This window comes from Chelmon rostratus, chromosome 12 (genome assembly GCF_017976325.1).
Source record: "Chelmon rostratus isolate fCheRos1 chromosome 12, fCheRos1.pri, whole genome shotgun sequence".
In the NCBI taxonomy this organism is placed as follows: domain Eukaryota; kingdom Metazoa; phylum Chordata; class Actinopteri; order Chaetodontiformes; family Chaetodontidae; genus Chelmon; species Chelmon rostratus.
In genome coordinates this window covers 11,421,490-11,439,563 of record NC_055669.1, presented here as the reverse complement: position 1 = coordinate 11,439,563, position 18,074 = coordinate 11,421,490, and the positions used below count along the sequence as shown (strand labels likewise).

The following is an 18,074-nucleotide window of genomic DNA, read 5'->3' as shown; positions in this document are numbered from 1 at the left end:
TCACATATCAGGCTCAGCATTTCTCCACCGTCTGTGTTTTCTCCACGATAATGAAGGTTAGTCAGGTCATTATTATAAATCCTTATTGTACTGGGGATATATATGCACCATGCTCACACAGGTAAAATACTGGAGGCACCAATTTTTTTGTGTGGGAGGGGAGCGGTTGCCATGTTTACAGCAAAGTGAATCACAGTGTTCTTGGGGTCAACATGCAGGACATTAGTACATTACAGGACAGACTAGCAGTGATGTTGCCCCTGGACACTGATCTAAGGTCAGTTTGTCGTGTGTTTTTCTCTCTATTAGGGGCAAAAAGGAAGCTGATCTTAGATCTGTGCCTGAACTCCAACTTACACAATACATCACACCGGGGGGGGGGGGGGGGGGGGGGGGGGGGCTACGCAGAGCAAACGACGGGGGGAAGGGGCGAGAGGGACAGAAAGGACGACAGACTGGAAGAACGACACACAGTCAGGCAGGCAAGCGGACGGACGGACGGACGGAGCGTAGCTAGGCAAGGACTGCTCTCCTGAAGACACAGAGAAGCAAAAGTGCAAAGTGGTCGTTCTCAATCTATTCACATGGTTTTGTTGTTGTACTGCGCTGCATCATATCACATGTGCAGCGTATAAAAGGTGTGATGTGTTATAGGACAGGCTGAGTGGAGGGACTGACAGGTGATCACTAACATGAGGCTAACCCTAAGCTGTTGAAATATTCAAAATTAAATCTGATTTTTTTTAGAAACGTATCCCTCCATGTTTGCATTGATAACATTGCCATGTAAATGTTGCATAATGTATGCAGATATATGTACAATAGAGCATTTTCGTGTGTGTGCTTGTGTATTGCACATGGTTGTCTATCTGTGTAGGTGTGAGTGCTAAATGTGTGCATAATACTACATCTGTCGGGGACGTCACTGGTGTTTTTGTGCACATGTGTGTCCTCTCTCCGACTCCCCCCTGGCCGCCTCAGCTGCGGCCCTCCTCGGCCGAGCGCTGGTCCGACTTGAGCTTGACGAACTCTTTAGCCACGTCATCGTTGTTGCGCTGAGAGAGGATGCGCAGCACCGTCAGGCCCGTCTCGTCCATGTGGACGCGTCTGCCCAGCGGCATCCAGCAGGTGACGCTGCCCTTGCTGGCTATGTCCTTCACCTGCAGCACGCCCATGCCCACGGTGCGGTCCTCTCTGGCAAAGCAGTAGTCCTTCACGCACACCTGCAGCTCGTAGCTCTCCGGGCCGACCTCAGTGCCCAACGAGCTGAAACAGACGACAGAATCACATCCATGTTTTACACCACACGTGAGCCTCATTAAGTGGATTTTTACTAATATTCAAGATTAGAGCAATTCAAGCTCTTCCATTTAAGTCACCAAGTTAACCTCGCAGTTCAAGTTGTCTGGACTAGCAAAAAGAAGTATATTTCCTGCAGCTATTCAACTCAATCATGTTGTTTTTATCTTTTTGTCTTCTCAGTGTTTATTAAAGGTACTTTGTGTATTTCAACATGTCTATTTGTAGTATGAGGTCTCTGTTAGTGTGCTGCGTTGCATGTTGTCCTGTCTGTCTGGCCTGTTATCACAGTGATAGCATTAAATTTAACTCATCATGTGATTAAAACAAAAGGAAAATAAAGACGCGAGACGATCAAATCCAGCAGACATGGTAGATACTCACTACTGGAAGCTTTCGCTGAACTTGGGTGACCAGGTGTTGTTCTTGGACTTGGTGGCAAACTTCCTCTTCTTGTCACTGAGGTGAGGGCCGATGATGTAGACTTCCACGAAGGGCCTGAAGCCCTGCGCCTTCCATTTCAGGTCATTAGCAGCCACCACTGTTGTTGTTGAAAGTGGGTTAAATTTAAGATGGAAGGAAGGAGAAGACAGAAACTACAGAAAAATAACTGAGAGAGTTCAGGAAAATGGGACAGTGGTGCAGTCTGCTCTGCTTTCTTACCTTTCACGTTGATCTTGTGTTCTCCATTAGGCTGGGGTAAAATGTCCACGCACATGACCACCTCGCCAACGGCGTCCACTCCCGCTGCTGTAAAGACACACTCAGTAAGTGGTGGATTGTGTGTGTGTTTTGTCTCCGGGTGGCCATAACCAGTATTTTTTTTCCAGTCCACAATGTAGCACAGTTGAGATATATGACTTGAAGAATTGGAATGTATCAGCAGATTGTGAACTAAATTTAAACCTGCAGAAACCACACACACACACACACACACACACACACACACACGCACACACACACACACACACACACGCACACACACACACACACAGGTTCTCTGTGATAATCAGATGAGCAAGACTTGGCTGGGTAAAGCAGCTTTTGTGCCAGCTCTAATGCTGAGCAAATGGCAAACTGTAAAGCAGCAATGGCTGGTAATCCATTCTTAACGCTCTCTTGATGCTGAAGGGAAAAGAAAAAAGGAGATGAAACTGAAAAAAAAAATCCAAAGTGCAACACAATTTTCCTGGAGAAAAGCTCCCTTTATCAGCAGACACAATCTGTGCACGACTTGGTCTTTTATTCATCGTGTCTTGAACATCCTACGCTCTCCTTGATCTCGAGTCGCTGCAGTTTTTATATTCAATTTCTCACCTGGTCAGCTCTACGTATAATGTAGACGTTTCTTAAACAGCTGATAAAAAGGAGTTCAAAGAGGAAAGTGAAAAGGAGGAAAAGAGAGAGACCAGGCTGTGCCGAGGGCTAGTGCTGCTCGCTGTCTCGGGTTATCTTTGGTTGATGACAGTTTGATCACACAGATGTCTGAGCTGCTGTGGGAGGCTCTGGGGGACATGCAGCTTTTACATAACATTGCTGACACAAACCTTTCTCTGGTGGTGTGTCTTCGTTTGCCGTGCACCTGATCCCTTTCCCTCCGTGGACTGAGAGGAGACAGAGGAGAGTCAGCATCAGACAAGGGCAGAGAAAGTGTTCATCAGTACAGAAATGGCAAAGCATGAATACAACTGTTTAAATTCTGCAAATTAAAGAGCTGTGGCTGACGGCTGAAATATCTCTGCAAATATGGTGTCCTTGGTATTAAAGCTATTTCAAATATTAATCATTCCCGTTTTCTGCTTATCTAAAATCCATCTGGGGCATTCAACTTCATACTGTATATAACTGAAACCAGGAAATGCAAAGAGCAGTTTTGCACTTGCTGGTATTGCAACTGTAACTGACTGAAGCAATGAATTAAACATTTTCTTCCAACACTGTAAGCAAGTTATTCTATTTAATCTCATAATCCCATTTAATTCCATAAACCATAGTAACAGTAGAATAAGCAGTGGAGCTCTTTGAGACTAACTGAAAGCCTTTTTGTGTGAAATTGTTTGAAGCTGCTGTGCGATTGTGTGTGTGTGTGTGTTTGAAGATGTACCCTGAGCATTCTGTGAGAGGACAAACTTCCTGATGAGCTTGTCTGTGGCCTGGGTGTACAGAGACAAGGCGTAACGCAGAGACTGCAGGTCTGGACTCTTTTCCAAGAACGTTTTCTTCAGGCCCACACCACCGGCGTGGAAGTATTGCTACGTAAACAGATGAGACACAACACACGCTTATTGTAGATGGGTAGACGGCGGGCGGGCAGGCAGGTGGAGAGACTGACAGAGAGTAGGACACAGAGAGCTCTAAGTGGAAAAATGTACAAGTGTGACAAAACTGTTCAGTAGTGCGGAACAATCTTGTCAGCCTTGGCGCTATTAAGCAACGGGATGGTGTTTTAAAAGCTGGTTTGGTAACTCAAACATCTCTAAACCTGCACTAATGTACAAGCAGGCAGATGCAGTAGTGTGCAGTGCAGTGCAGTACTGAAACTGAGTATAACATTCAAAGTCCATTGATATGAATGATGTTTTACTTAATTCCATAATTCTTTGATCTATACAAAATATACAGTACGTGTCACCCTGAAGTAAGATAACTAATTTACATAAATGACTATAATTAAAGCTGCAAATCCACAGTATTTGCCCAGTGTCAGCTACAGACTCTTCTTCCCCTACTCAAAGTAAATCTCAATTATTGTTCATTGTCTGCTTTTATGATTCGACTTTCTTGTGTGTCTTTAAAAAAATGTGTATTTCAAAGACTGATATGTCTGTCTGTCTATCTGTCAGTGCTTTTTCAGGGCAAGCTGAAACTTCTTGAACTATTTCTTTGTGTTAAGCAAACACAGAGCAAACAAAAACATTGTAAGAGTAAGAATCAATAGGGTCAATTTCCCTGCCAGCTGTTCCACTTGTCCAACACATCACACAATACCTTAATAGTGTCCAGTGCCAGCTCTATTACTGCACACTGCTTCGGAGTCAGAGCTTTGGCCTCCTCTCGCCCCATGTGCTCCTGCAGGACAGATCAAACAAAGGAGTCAGTCTATACCACTGTTACAGCTAGAATGTAGCCTATATTTCACGTATGTCTCATTATTTTTATTGCGGTTGCTACCCTCTGTTTTCATCACCTTGAGCTTAGACAGCTGGCCCAACTCCTTAGCAGCGTTGAAGATCATCTGAGTGCCCTGTCATGGAGAGACAGACAGACAAGTGACAACGTGAGAGGTGAGTTCAGGAGGTTCAGTGAGGACAGACAGCTGCAGACACAAGAAATGAGAGTGAGAGGGGGAGAAGTAAACTAGAAATTCTGTACTTTAGATTTAGATATCTTTTAAATAAACATTCACAATAAACAAGCTTCATCTTGGGAGAGAAAAAAGGTTTTAGTGCTTTGGTATACGGTTAGTCAGTATTGCAGGGACTAATGGGCAGGTAATGTTGTCTCGGGTGCATCATGCTGCCGTTTAAATTAGGTTTTGAAGCACTGATAGAGACAGAGAAGAAGAAAGAATAAAAAAAAAAAAGATGACAAAGCCTGATAAAAATAGTGTTTCTTCATGCTTACAAAGGGTGCAGACACACACAAACACACACATACACAAATACTTCCAATAACCCTAGAAAGGTAAGAAGGGAGAGAGAATGGGGTAACGGCAGGACAGATGGCTTAATCACAACTGAACCCAGAGATGAAAAGCACTGAAATTCAGAAGCAGAGAAGAAAAAAAAGGTGAAAAAAAAGAAGCAAATGTCTTTTTTTTTTAAATCACATACCGTCTGGTCAGTAAGTGTTGGAAGCACAATTGTTTTTTCCATTGTGTTCATCACTAGCTTCCACAGCTCCTTCAGCACTCTCTTCAGGACCGTCTTCTCACAGATCTTAGCAAACAGCGACAGGCTGAAACACAAAAACACACAATCTCTTAACATGGAGGCGAAACACAAATTCTGTATGTATTTTTGGAATGTGTGTGTCTGTGAGGGCTATTGTGGCTTGAGTGTTTGAGCAAGTTCATTCATAAAGGTACAAACTGTGCATTATAAAAACGTGTACAAGCTTTGAAGGTTTGGGTCAGAGCGATACTTGAGCTTCAATATCTAAACAAAACTTTTTTCAGTTGCTTAGTATGAGGAAAATAACTTTTTCTACAAATCATTTGTTCATTTGACAAAATATTGGCTGTTGTCTTAGGAAAAACAGCCAAACAAGAACTTAAAAGACATTTTTCCAGATTTTCTGATTGAGATAAAAGAAATATCTGATCAAAGAAAGAGCAAAAATTTTTTTAGACACATTTAAATTCTTGAACAGTATCGATGTTCGACATCCAGCCGTACATACTTGCTGTCCAGGAAGTCCATGATTGGCTGCAGGACATTGTCGGCCTCCTGAACCACGCTGCCGTTGGCCGGGACAGTCTGACCTTTGACCTGGGCTAGGATGTCTCCCATTTGCCTCACGTTGTCCTCGATCTGGGGCTGGAAACTACATCACACAAAAGAAACAGCATGAAAGCAGACTCTGAAATCAGCTGGAGAAATCGCTCACAGCACTTTTTACGCACCTGACAGCAAAGATGCGGCTGAGGTCGTCCATGACGTTGTTGAGTTTGTTCTGCAGCTCCTTGAGGAAGTCGCTGGCCTCCACGTTGAGCTGGAACAAGAAGAAATGGGATGAATGCACGAGACATGTCATGTTAGCACAATCATAACAATAATGGCGGGCGTGGAAACTCACATCTTTGCCTCCCATGGCCTCAAACATCTTCTCCAGCTGAACTCGGAGCTGCTGGATGTTATTGATGATGATACATGGCTGTGGGGAGAAAGAGAAAAATCATTGCACACACCTCTACCTCCCTTTCCTCTGTCTGCTCCCAGCGTATTATTGTAATCAATCAAGGTTAGTCCTCCTAACTTTTTTATTGCTTCTTTGGCGAAAACACTCTTGGTGATGCGGGGCAGGAGAAGCAGGAGTTTTCAGTAATTACTGCTCCTCTGGGGGCTCCTGGTCTCTCTGGGAGTGCAGCCCACTTTCCCCCCAGCCTACACCACATTCAGCTAATTACACAGCCCTAATTCACTTTAAAACACTGCGACCTGAGCACAGCTATTACACTGAAGAGCGGTTTACTGTGCAGAAATGAATCAACCTCACCACATACATCAAACTGCGTACGTCTTACAGCTCAGTCTTGATGGAGCTCAAATAAAACTATTAAACTGTTGTCACTGTTGTTTATTCCACTGACACAGATTTCCACCTGGTACCTTCTTGTGCCAAATGTTTCTTTTATGTCTTCTATTTTAAAACAAACACCCACCACTTTCTCCTTCTTGACGTGATTTGGAAAGTCCTTTGCAATGATGTCAGCGTAAGACAGCAGGACATTGCCGATGGTCTACGAGAAACAAACAAAATGACAGAATCATTGCACAGTAACGCTGAGAAATAGATTACACTCAGGTGAAGACATTCCGTGAGAGTGTTAGCGGGCGAAAGTCACCTTGGCAAATCTCTTCATGTAGTTGCCAACGATCTGAGGGTCGGGACACTCCAGTTTGCGGATGATTTCAAAGCTCTGATTGAGCTGAGAGAACACGTCCACCACGGAGCAGGAGAACAAAGCGTGCTCTGATGTGACCTGGAACTGGAGAGCGAGAAGAAAGAACAGGACCGGGGGGTGAGGGGGAAATATGAGAAGCTGTTCTGCGGCGGTGCTGATGCTGCAGCACGGTGATCTAACTAACATTGAAAGTGAGGGGTTTGAGTCCCCCCCGGGGTGAGAGCAGCGCTGTTACATACCATTGACAATGAATGTGATCTCTCTTCAGCCGCATGTGACTGCAATCAAATGATTTGTGGAGGGATTCCTCTGAAAGCACTTGGATGTGAGCCATGGAGGCGATCACAGGGTTATGATGGGGAGCAGGGCCCTCATTAACAGCCCTGCCATTAGTGAATAGTGTTATGCTATGTGACTGGGAGTGGGGGCCACTGTTTTGCTGACACAGGGAAGCAGAAGCTGCCTCTGGCGACAGTAATTAGACCCAAAGGATTCCTGACATACGAGCAGGGAGAATCTTCAGCTGCTTTGTATCGACCCTCTTGTTGTGTGGATATTTAGGTGTGCCTGAGACTGAGTATGAGTCACTGAGTGCTATGTGTGTGCACATAGACTTGTGTTGTAGCATCTGCTCTTCTCTGCAGTGAAGCTTTTTTTTTACTTTGGTATTGAGCCATTATTGATTGCCTTGAGGCCTTCAACTTGCTCTTCTCAGCCTGGAAGGTGCTGAGTCAGGAGAGATGATGTTAAATTGCTTGAATTTGCATGAGAAATGCATGAATACATTTTTTGGAGGGGGGAATGCTGCAGGTAGGAGGTCAGATTTTAGCTTTCATACTGCATTTTATTACTGTCTCAGCAGAAGTTGATTGTTGAATTTTAGTAAAACTTGATTGCCTGTTTCAATTATTTCTTCTTTTTTTTCAGAACAGTCTTCCTGCACACTGCTCCTGACATTGGTTGTTAAATGACTAGTTCATATTTGGGGAAATATGCTTATTCCCTTTTGTTCTGAGTTAGACAAGGAGATTGATACCACTGTCATGTCTGAGCAGTAAATACAAAATTACCGCCAGCAGCCTGTTAGCTTAGTTCAGCACAAGGAGTAGAAACAGACTCCAAGAAGTCATTCTTTTACACTTTGGTTTGGATTTACCAAGCAAGAAATAATTAATTAATGAGCTTTAGACGTGCTGCTAGTTGAATTTTGTTGCCTTTGGACAGAGCCAGGCTAACTGTTTCCCCTGCTTCCAGTCTTAATGCTAAGCTAAGTTAGCCAGCTGCTGGTGGAAGTTTCATATTTGCAGTATAGACATGAGAGTGGTGTAAATCTTCTCAGTGAACTCTTGGCCAGAAAGCAAAGGGTGTAAGTGTTTTTGGGTGCAGTTTTGTAGCACTTGCTAACAACAGGCTGTGGTTTGTTTTGTTTCTTTTTTCATTTAATGAGCTAGCATTTTACACATGAAGGATGCAGATAAAAGCAGTTACCCCGTCTTTTTTGTCTCTCTCCAGGGCTCCATGTAGAAAATCTCTCGACACTTCTTCATTCTCGTCCAACCACATGATGACAAATGGTTCAAACCAGCTGCAGAACAAGGACCAAGCAGAGGCACCATGAGTCTCTGCCTGACAGTGGCAAATGTAGGAGGAAAAGGTTTGGTTCTGTTTATAAGATACTTACGCTGGGTATTCAGGGACGTGCTTCTGGAAAGTGGCCAGTTCCTTGCAGTACTCGTTATAGAGCCACTTCACCTTGAAGTGCAAGTTCATATAATCTGCGCTTTTACACAGGCGGTTTTTCTCATGCTCTGAATATCAAAGAGAAAGAAAGAATGAGAAGTCCTACTACATCAATCTGTCTCCATATTTACACATAAAAAACACTCCTGACACCCCCCAGTCCCAACGGCACACATAGAAACCTACCTTCCATGGCGTATTTCATATCTTGGGCAAACATATTCCACATGACCTCAGCGCTGATCTTGCCCACGTTTAGTTCCTGGGGAAACCTATAAGAGGCGGTACTCAGGCTTAAATCCAGCTCCAGTAATGGCACTCTATTATTTAACAAGATAACCCAGGCTCATTTTTTATGTAACTCCATCAGTGCTTCCTCTGTTTATTTTTAGCTGCCACAGAAAGAAAATGCACCAGAGAGAATTACATACACATACATAAGTACATATATTTGTATATAATAAAAGCAGTAAATGTAAGAAGTAGCATTGGTCCAAATCCAAACAACCACAGGTAAACAGGTACATTGGTAACAGGTGATAGTGTCATTAATGGGTATAAAAGGGACATCCTCGAAAGGCTCAGTTGTTCACAAGAAAGGATGGTTTCATGTTGTGAAACACAGGATGTTACTACATGAGCTCAGGAACGCTTCGTAAAATTTTTGAAATCGGGCATGTAATACAAAAACATAATGTTGTCGATTTTGTAAAGCTGGATGCTTTTGTTTTTTAGAGTTTTATATTCTTACATACTGTAAGTGCATCTTCTATATTTCATAGTTTAGAACTGACAGGGAACACCTTGTGGTTTCAAAACAAACACAGTTTGTTTGGCTGTTTGGTCTGTTTCTGTTTCTCGTAATGCTCTGACACTCCCCTCCTCATATTCTACTGTTTTACATCATTTTACTTGAAACAAATGCCATAGAGCTGTTACCTTAGAGAGTTTTCCTTAACTGACCTTGAATTTGACAACACTGGCTCTGCATGCTAAACTTGAGGAATTAGACCAACGTTATGAGACTCACTGATTAAGGCAGGGAGTGTAGGAGTTTTTGTCCTCCTCTATGATGGAGACGATGAGGGTGATGAGTTTGGACCAGAAGTCCAGGTTTTTGATGCTGGGACCCTGCTCATCTGGAGGGACTGCCTTTGACTGGAGACAGAAAGAGATTATGGATTCACATCTTAGCAGCTGCATCCATCAAGAATGTTTCTGTAGTGAGTGGCACAGAAGAGTAGGAATACTCTTAATGGCATCATCTGCAAGCACACATATACAGGACTTTTGCCTCACACACACACAGACATACAGGGTCTGTCTGATATTCCCTGTTGTAGAGGTCGTGGCAGTTGTTGAAAATGTACTCGTAGGTGGAGTTGAGACAGGCTTTTACGCAGTCCTTCACCACCTGGCTTGCCCTGGGGGGACTCTGTAGCTCCTGGACCTGAAAACAAACATTACACAACATATGGTTGAATCCAATTCACCTCAAAGAGCTGACAGATACACAGGCGTTCTCTGCAGGAATTTATCTCAGTGGGAATTTAACCATAAACTCACTGAGCTGCATAAATCGCATAAACATACATTAACACACACACACACACATACATGCACAAATTCACACACATGCACACACACACACACACACAACCCTGCACACACAGAGTTCCATGATAATAGCTTCAGTTTGGAAAGGGTAATTTTAAGTTTGCGCCCCAGGCTACTTTACAGAAAATACTGGAAATTTGTACCATGTTTATTCTGGAGTCAAGTGCTACTGTGAAAAGAAAAGAAAAGAAAAGAAAAGAAAAGAAAAGAAAAGAAAAGGAAAGGAAAGAAAAGAAAAGGAAAGAAAAGAAAAGAAAAGATCGGTCTTTCATTCATCCATACCTTCATCCTGAAGAATGTGATGCTAGTCAAGAGATCAACAGTAGACTTGAGGTCTTGTAGTCTTTCAGGACTGCTGGCAGGGAAGTTATTCTGAAAGCACATTGACAAGCACGCAAAGAGTTTAAAAGTTTTCTCTTTCTTCAGGTAGTAAGATGAAGGAAATGAATATTAGCAGTGACCATATAAAGACAACGTTGGTTTCATCTCAGTCCCCAAAAAGAAGAAGAAGAAGGCTTTCCCACACATATACACAGAGAATATGTTATAACAGAGAGAAGCAGTCAGTACCCGGTACATGGACAGGTCAATCCTCAGGGAGTTGTGCAGCTGATCCAGCAGTTTAACAAACCTCTCCTTCTACACAGAAAAGACACAAAAAATGAAACTCAGAAACAGCTGAACAGCTGAAAGATAACTTACCACTGAGTACACAAACCCGAGGCGGGATCTCACAAGCATCAGGTGATTGGATGTTTGGAGAAGTAGGCTTAGCCACATTAACCTGACTACAGCCCCAGAGGGACAAAGAGCTAGTCAATTCAAAGTCTTTAAAAAAGATATTCATTTAGAATATAAGGCCTTTAGTAGTATATAGTCAGATAAATGAAGAAGAGATAAAATATCACAAAGTATTTCTCAGGCACTCACGCCAAAGTTTGATGCGGCAAATCTGTCCGAGGCAGAAACATTGTTGGAGGACTGGGTGGTGTGGGCGTAGTAAGCATTGATGTTGGCAAGCAGGGTGCTCATCACAGCTGGCACTCCGGGGCACATATACTTAGATGACAAGCAGGCAAAGTGGCTGTGGGGTGGAAGTGGCAAAAAGAACATTTAGTGCATTTATTTACTCCTGAAACCCTTTTATTGGAAAAAAAACACTGAACTATGTACACATTATCTCACTAATGTCAAAATGCTAAAGCCACTGTGGTGGTAAGTCGGTCCAGTTTCCTATTTAACTTTCAAAGTCAAACATTCAGAGTAATGGCTGAGGGACTGACGTCATAGCCTGGTAGATGGACTCCACTCCGTATCTCATGGCGAACTCGTCCACTATCTCCTGAGCCGTCTCCTCAAAGTACACTTTCCAGGCATCGTCGCCTTTAGCATCAGGAATCTTTACTACGCCACCATTCTGCTCCTCGGTGGTGTACTGGAACAGATGCTGTACAAGGACACAGGACAGATACATATGCTTCTGTGCTTCAGGCTATTATCATTATCACTATTAGCTTTAAGAAGTTGATGAACTTAACAAAGCAAAAAAACAAAAAAAAACAAAGAAAATTCAAAGATTGTAAAAAATGTAAATACATCTCAAATACATCTAATGAGTCAGATAAAAAGGTAAGATACATACATACAGAAAGAGGCCTTAAAAATCTTTTGTAAGTATTGACGCTTGGACAGCCAGAAGCCTTAAAGTATATCATCTCAGTGACGTTGAGGTAACACAAAGCAACATATTTATGTGTTTGACTATCCAAAGCAGTTTTTGACTAGTTGAAGCTGATTGAATTTTGAATGGTTAAGACATATGAAACAACACAAGCAATGTTTGCCACTTGTTTCTGTGGCGTGGAATAATGTTGGAAACAATGTCAACTAGAAATATGCCTAAATTCAGATTGATTTTGACTTGAAGTTCAGATTTCAGGATAGTGACTCTAATGATTCTGCAAAGTAATACGATTATATATAAAGCTCTATAGGACTTCTAGACAGTCTCATACGTAACACTGAGTCTGTTGTGTTAATGCTTAAATGCTTGCATTTAAGCATTAACCCCTGTTGACGCTAATTTGCATAAAAATACTTTTCATAAATGTGCATCATAAAAGCCACAAAATTGGCTTACAACCATTACATTGTAACAACACAACAGATGTAGTTTTCACTTTGACCAGTCCAACGAGAAACCAGTGCTTGCAAAAGGTTTCTAGGTGTGTGTTGAATATGCACAAATCGGCATTAGAGGAATGCATGCGCGATTCGGCTGCAATGTGGATTAAAGCAGTATGATGCGAATTTGCGACAGTCAGCGTTAAGGGGTTAAAGTTAAACCCAGAGTGAAACTGGACTGGAACTAATGAACTCAGGACAGCAGGTTCCTCTTGCATATTTAATGTTTTATTTCGAATGCAAATAACCACAACAATATGTGGAAGATTTCCACCAGATGTTCACTCAGACTGACCTCGTGTAGACAGGTGTACTGGACATGGTAAGGAGCAACTGTCTCCTCTCCTTTGATCTCCACACTTATGTGCATCCGGATGGCTCCTGACACAGCAGACTTATCAGTTCTCTTGTCTGTGGAATGAAAGTAAGATGTACATGCATCCTTAGTTGACTGAAACCTGTTCCGTCTACAAGAGACAAGCGCTTTAGTTATCTGCTTCTTGTTCTGATAGCTGCTCTGTATGAGCTGCAGTTCCTCTCATCCATCTCTAATTCTCCACAGCTTTTTCCCTTATCTCAAAAGCTTACCCAGGTTGTACCAAACGTCCATCTCCCCGCTCAGAGTCCGGACTTCGATGATTGTTTGACCCAGGAAGTCATCGCTTTCGCGTTTGAACCTCTGTTTCACACGCGACTTGATGTCGTCATCCTCGTCCCACACGCGTACCTTGATGCGGTCAGACGAGTTGTGGCATTCACTGGATGAGGCAGAGATAGTTGGCAAACAGAAGTAGTCAACAACTGTGATACAGAGGAACAAGTCATGATGGCGGAGGAAATGTGTGGAAAATGCACTAATTTCTAAGTACTGCATGGCCCTCTAGTGATCCAAAAACAACAAATTGGGTGTATTAAATACATTTTTCTGAGAAATCACCATAAATTTGTCACTATAGTGACATAAAATGATGTGTCAACATATTAAAGAAAAGATTTCCCCTGTACTCACAAATGGAAGTTTTCTTCCCAGACAGGGTTGAGGTTGCCGTAGATGGTCTTCGTTCTTTTCTTGGTCTTCCCAACTTGAACAGTTACATAAGGGTCACTGGAGCCTGTTTTGTCTTTAGCCTGCAGGCCCTGAGCACATACCACTGAGGAAGAGACAAGAGATGTAAAGACATTTAAACGAAAACCTAGACAGCTGTCTGAGAAGATACTTTTTATTGTACCAGCCAAGTCTTTTTTTATACCATCATTTTATTAGAAAATCTTTTTATACCAATAATAGCAGAAGAAAACATCAATAGCACTATCACCAGGAAACATGGCATTTATATCACAGACATTAATTATGCACAGCGTGTCAGTTTTATTTATATATCCCAAAATAACAAATTATAGATCTTACAGTCTGTAAAACATATGACATCTGCTGTCCTTAAACCCTTGATTCAGATAGGGAAAAAATAGCCTTTAACCCACCAGTGATGCTGATCTTCGCTGACCATTTGGAGGTCCCATCAAGGACGCTCTGCTTGATTTGTTTCATTTGTGTGCTGTGTGCTGTTTTGTCCAGGCCAAACACTTCCTGGATTTGCTCGAAGATCTCTGGTTTGTTCCTCTCTCTGATCTTCATGCGGTCCTTCAGGACCATGATGATGTTCTGGGTGCGGTCCTCCGCTCCGTGCTTGGAGCTCTTCTCTGCAGCTCCTGATGATACAGATGGATGAAGAGAGGGATGGAGGAAGAATAGTTTAGAGTGTAAAATATATTCAAGGAACTATGGCCCACGGCCTAGCAGCTTATCTCCTGTTTCCCTCCAGTACATGTCTTTAAAGCTGAGGACCAAGTTAAGATAGCATCAGATCAATTTTAAAAGTCATTTCCTGGCCTGGGATCAAACCTCAAACCTCCCAATATTATGGCAGAAACCGTATCCACTTAGCCACTGATGTGGTAAGGAAAAAGGAGATAGTCGGAGAGTAAAAGACCAAGAGATGTTTTTGGCATCAAGATCTTCTAAAACTCTTTGGAGACAACAGAGCGATGAATTATGCATTGCATAGATTGACTACAAAATCAGTATGGGAATGGGATACGTCGCCCCTTGTGGGGCTGAATTAGACAAAGCAGTATGGATGCAAAGGCTATGAGTAGGAGAGAGAGAGAGGAGAGAGGCAGGGGTATGACAGTACATTACTCAGGAGATAAATTGGAAAGGAAGAGGGAGGAGAACGTGAGAGTGGATAGAGGACAAGAATAATGGGATGTCAATCGGGCAGAAGGATACAGAGGAGGAGCTAAGATGAGGTTTGGGGTTTGTGTGGACTGGGTGTGTGTATACAAAAGTAAAAATATATATATATGTTATCTGTTTTTGTGAGATCCTTACTCTGCAGACAGTCGGCATTGAGCAGATCCTGGCACTTTTCGTGGCATTTGACGCCGCACTCAGAGCAGCGCATACCTTGCCGGGCGATACCCCAAAGCAGCCCCTCGCATTCGTAGCAGTAGGTGGGGGTGGTGGCAGTCCACACCTCAAAGTTGTGTGGAGTGGTGGAGGAGATGGGGTAGATCAGAGCCTGCAGGGTCTTTTTATAAACGTGACTTTTCTGCAAAGGTCGTGGAAAAGATAGATGTAAGTTGATACCGACATTGATTAAAGGGTGGGAGTACTGAACTGCGGTGAGGAAACCCACCAGCTCTTCATTGCCGAGAGTGGTGGAAGCCATGGCGGAGGTGATTCCAGCCTTGCGAGAGTTCTGCACTAGAGACTGGGAGCAAGAGAGCAAACAGACAAGTGTTTATGTTTGAATGGGAACTGTGGGCTTCAGATTTCTGTTTGATTTCTGTAATCGATAAACAAGTACTCACCATTGCCTGATGATTCCAGGCAGTGACGAAACAGAGGAGGAAAAGTGTAAAAGATTCAGATATGAACATTTTAGGAATTTTAAATAACGAGTTTTTATTATGCATTGTGTGTGCATGTGTGAGCCACTGTGCTATCTGACAGGTATGCCCTAACCTCTAGATGACAGCAGTGTAACTACATTGATTACTGATTACTAATTACATCAACACCAGAGATATGCAAGTATTTAATTTATCAACAAATCAAGCATATGTCAAGCTGTGGAGGGGCTAATAGTCAGAAATCAACATGAGTAGCCTTAATGAGTATATTCACTTTGGATTATAGAGAAAAGGGAATATTGAGAAGAAATTAAATAATGTTTGGATGTTTTCACTTGTTTTTAACTTCAAAGCATAATGATTTCAGGGCACCCCACCACACTGGTGTATTTTATGTGTGTGTGTGTGTCCATGTTTGTTTCTCACCAGATCTCTGACAAGAGGAATGGCTTTCCTCTTGCGAAGGTCGGGCATGCTGTCAATACTGTAGAGTGCACCTCCCATTCTGAACAGGAAAAATATGAACCATTATACATTCAAATAAACATATATAGAAATTATATGTTCATCAATATTTATGGTAGATAAAATTATTCTACCATCAAAACTTCTGGTATTACATTATGATAAGGGTACATGAATTATCATGTAATTAGTTAAATGGACAGACAAAAAAAAAAACAGACACAGCACTGCACACATATTCTGTTCAAGTTGAAATCATGAATAATTAAGCATTATTTCTTCAATACTTCGCTTCAAATAAACCAGTGATCTGGTAACTAAGTAAATAATAAATGATTGAAACTGAGCCCAAAATCATGATCTATTTAGCCTTCGTATTTTTTACAAATACATGATGCCTACATAGACAGAAGGCTTCTGACTTTTACGGCCTCAAACATGATGAAGAAGCCGTAGTAGTAGTAGTTAATCATGATTAGAACATGATTCAACAGAACATGTGCACAACTGTGACCGTTAATGCCGTTATTTATTTATTTATTTTTTGGCCAGTCTTTTAACAGCTGATTTGCTTTTTCGTTCACCCGTAATTAATGTACCCCTACCATAAAGTGTTGCCAAATTTCTTACGATGAAATCATGTCTCCTTACTATGGGACGGATATAATTCCCTCTATCATTGCTTCTAATGCGACTCTAGTCAAGGACTTTACTGGAGAGTTTAATTACGCAGGCTGCCTCGTCTCAAACAGTGACAATGACACTCCACACACCTGGGTATAATTGCTGGGTTTCAATTTGGCTAACTTAGCACTTCTTCAGTATGCAGCATCAGTTCCACTCTGAGGTTTGCCTCATCTACAAATGACCTGCCAGCTAAGTCAGGGCAGCCCACCACCGTTCAATACTCACTGGCCAAATGCCATGAGATGAATAAGCCTGTGGATCAGAATGAAAAAGAACGGAGGATTCCCGGACAAAAGAAGGGCATTTTCAATCTAAAGCAGCGGTGGCAGGCTTCCACAATGATCTGATTTAAATGATCATTTAGATAGAGTTTTAATTCTGGAGTTATTGCATTTGCTTGACCAATACACTGTGTGATATCTAGCGTGTTTCATGTCACTTGAGGAACTGACAGCAGACACTCACCCTCCTTTACCGAACCACAGCGAGTTGGAGGTTTCTCCTCGAGCCTGAGAGAGACAAAGAAGTGTCAGAAGACGAAACAAGAGATCTTAAGTTTATCCCTGCTGCCCTTTCTTGCATTCATATATTGTATGAATGCTGTATCACTAGAGTTTAGTTACCTGATCATGAAACTTTTCACATCTAAAATCCCATTCCTTTTATGTGCTATTGCATTAGTGGTTGAAAATGGGCTGGGTCAGTAAAACATCTTATACAGAAAAATCAGTGGGATGTTTTGCACATTTTTTGTTGCTTTGCACAACAACTGGGAAATAAATCTGAATAAACCTGCCAAGACATACTGTATCATCCATGGACTTCAATAAATAACACTTATTCACAAACAGAATAACATAAATTGGTTATGTAACTATGCAAAAAATGCTTTGCCTAAACAGACAAGTTCAAATTGTTGTGAAGATGGATGAGCGGAGTGAAGGTGCCTGTTTACAGACAGTGAGGAGTTCAACAAGACATCTGTTGCACGCATTTCCTTCTTCCTTTCAAGCCACCAATCAGTTTGTACCTACCTGACAGCATGCTCCAATGATGGCCGAGCAAAGTGCATGCGAGTGTCACTATGGCAATGACATGAAACTGGAAAGAAAACAAAGTGGGTCGGCACAAACAAACAAACAAACAAAAAAAGGACAAACGAAGGGAAGCCAAATGTACAAAAAAAAAAAAACGCAACGTGACATACATCAACATAAACATCGAAGCAAGTGATTAATTCTCTGCACAACTGAATTCAAACGTAATGAATTGCAACATAATATGTAAATAAAATATGCAAGTGAAAACTGATCAAGCAAAACTAAATGTGTACAATTAAATCAAGCAGCTTTGTCAAGGAGTGGTGTGGTGCTGCACCCAAACTAAAATAAAATGTTTGCTGTCTGTCGAGCCATCAGCATTTTTATTTTAAGAATACCAAATGGAAGTAATCATAGAATATGAAACACATCAGCCTGCTTTCTGGTGTCTAGCAAAAAGCACCATCAAAATAGAACTCAAGAACTTACTGCATGTACCC

At 42.1% G+C, this 18,074-nt stretch overlaps 1 protein-coding gene across 1 annotated transcript in view; it reads right to left on the bottom strand.

Moving 5' to 3' along the window:
* Window positions 1-977: 977 nt before the first annotated feature.
* Window positions 978-18,074, bottom strand: part of LOC121614869 (protein unc-13 homolog A-like) — a 30,494-nt gene continuing 13,397 nt past the window's right edge. Inside the window, exons 12-40 of the mRNA XM_041948959.1 lie at window positions 17,000-17,043; window positions 15,809-15,887; window positions 15,166-15,240; window positions 14,859-15,078; window positions 13,949-14,176; window positions 13,476-13,617; window positions 13,055-13,224; window positions 12,762-12,877; window positions 11,566-11,729; window positions 11,213-11,366; window positions 10,853-10,921; window positions 10,565-10,654; window positions 9,981-10,115; window positions 9,696-9,823; window positions 8,852-8,937; window positions 8,607-8,733; window positions 8,414-8,510; window positions 6,866-7,009; window positions 6,677-6,760; window positions 6,097-6,174; window positions 5,924-6,012; window positions 5,701-5,844; window positions 5,133-5,256; window positions 4,487-4,543; window positions 4,288-4,368; window positions 3,404-3,551; window positions 1,963-2,049; window positions 1,684-1,840; window positions 978-1,266 (exon numbers count right to left, since the gene is read on the bottom strand). Coding sequence (XP_041804893.1) covers window positions 978-1,266; window positions 1,684-1,840; window positions 1,963-2,049; window positions 3,404-3,551; window positions 4,288-4,368; window positions 4,487-4,543; window positions 5,133-5,256; window positions 5,701-5,844; window positions 5,924-6,012; window positions 6,097-6,174; window positions 6,677-6,760; window positions 6,866-7,009; window positions 8,414-8,510; window positions 8,607-8,733; window positions 8,852-8,937; window positions 9,696-9,823; window positions 9,981-10,115; window positions 10,565-10,654; window positions 10,853-10,921; window positions 11,213-11,366; window positions 11,566-11,729; window positions 12,762-12,877; window positions 13,055-13,224; window positions 13,476-13,617; window positions 13,949-14,176; window positions 14,859-15,078; window positions 15,166-15,240; window positions 15,809-15,887; window positions 17,000-17,043 — 3,606 coding nt within the window. The remainder of the gene's footprint in view (window positions 1,267-1,683; window positions 1,841-1,962; window positions 2,050-3,403; window positions 3,552-4,287; window positions 4,369-4,486; window positions 4,544-5,132; window positions 5,257-5,700; window positions 5,845-5,923; window positions 6,013-6,096; window positions 6,175-6,676; window positions 6,761-6,865; window positions 7,010-8,413; window positions 8,511-8,606; window positions 8,734-8,851; window positions 8,938-9,695; window positions 9,824-9,980; window positions 10,116-10,564; window positions 10,655-10,852; window positions 10,922-11,212; window positions 11,367-11,565; window positions 11,730-12,761; window positions 12,878-13,054; window positions 13,225-13,475; window positions 13,618-13,948; window positions 14,177-14,858; window positions 15,079-15,165; window positions 15,241-15,808; window positions 15,888-16,999; window positions 17,044-18,074) is intronic.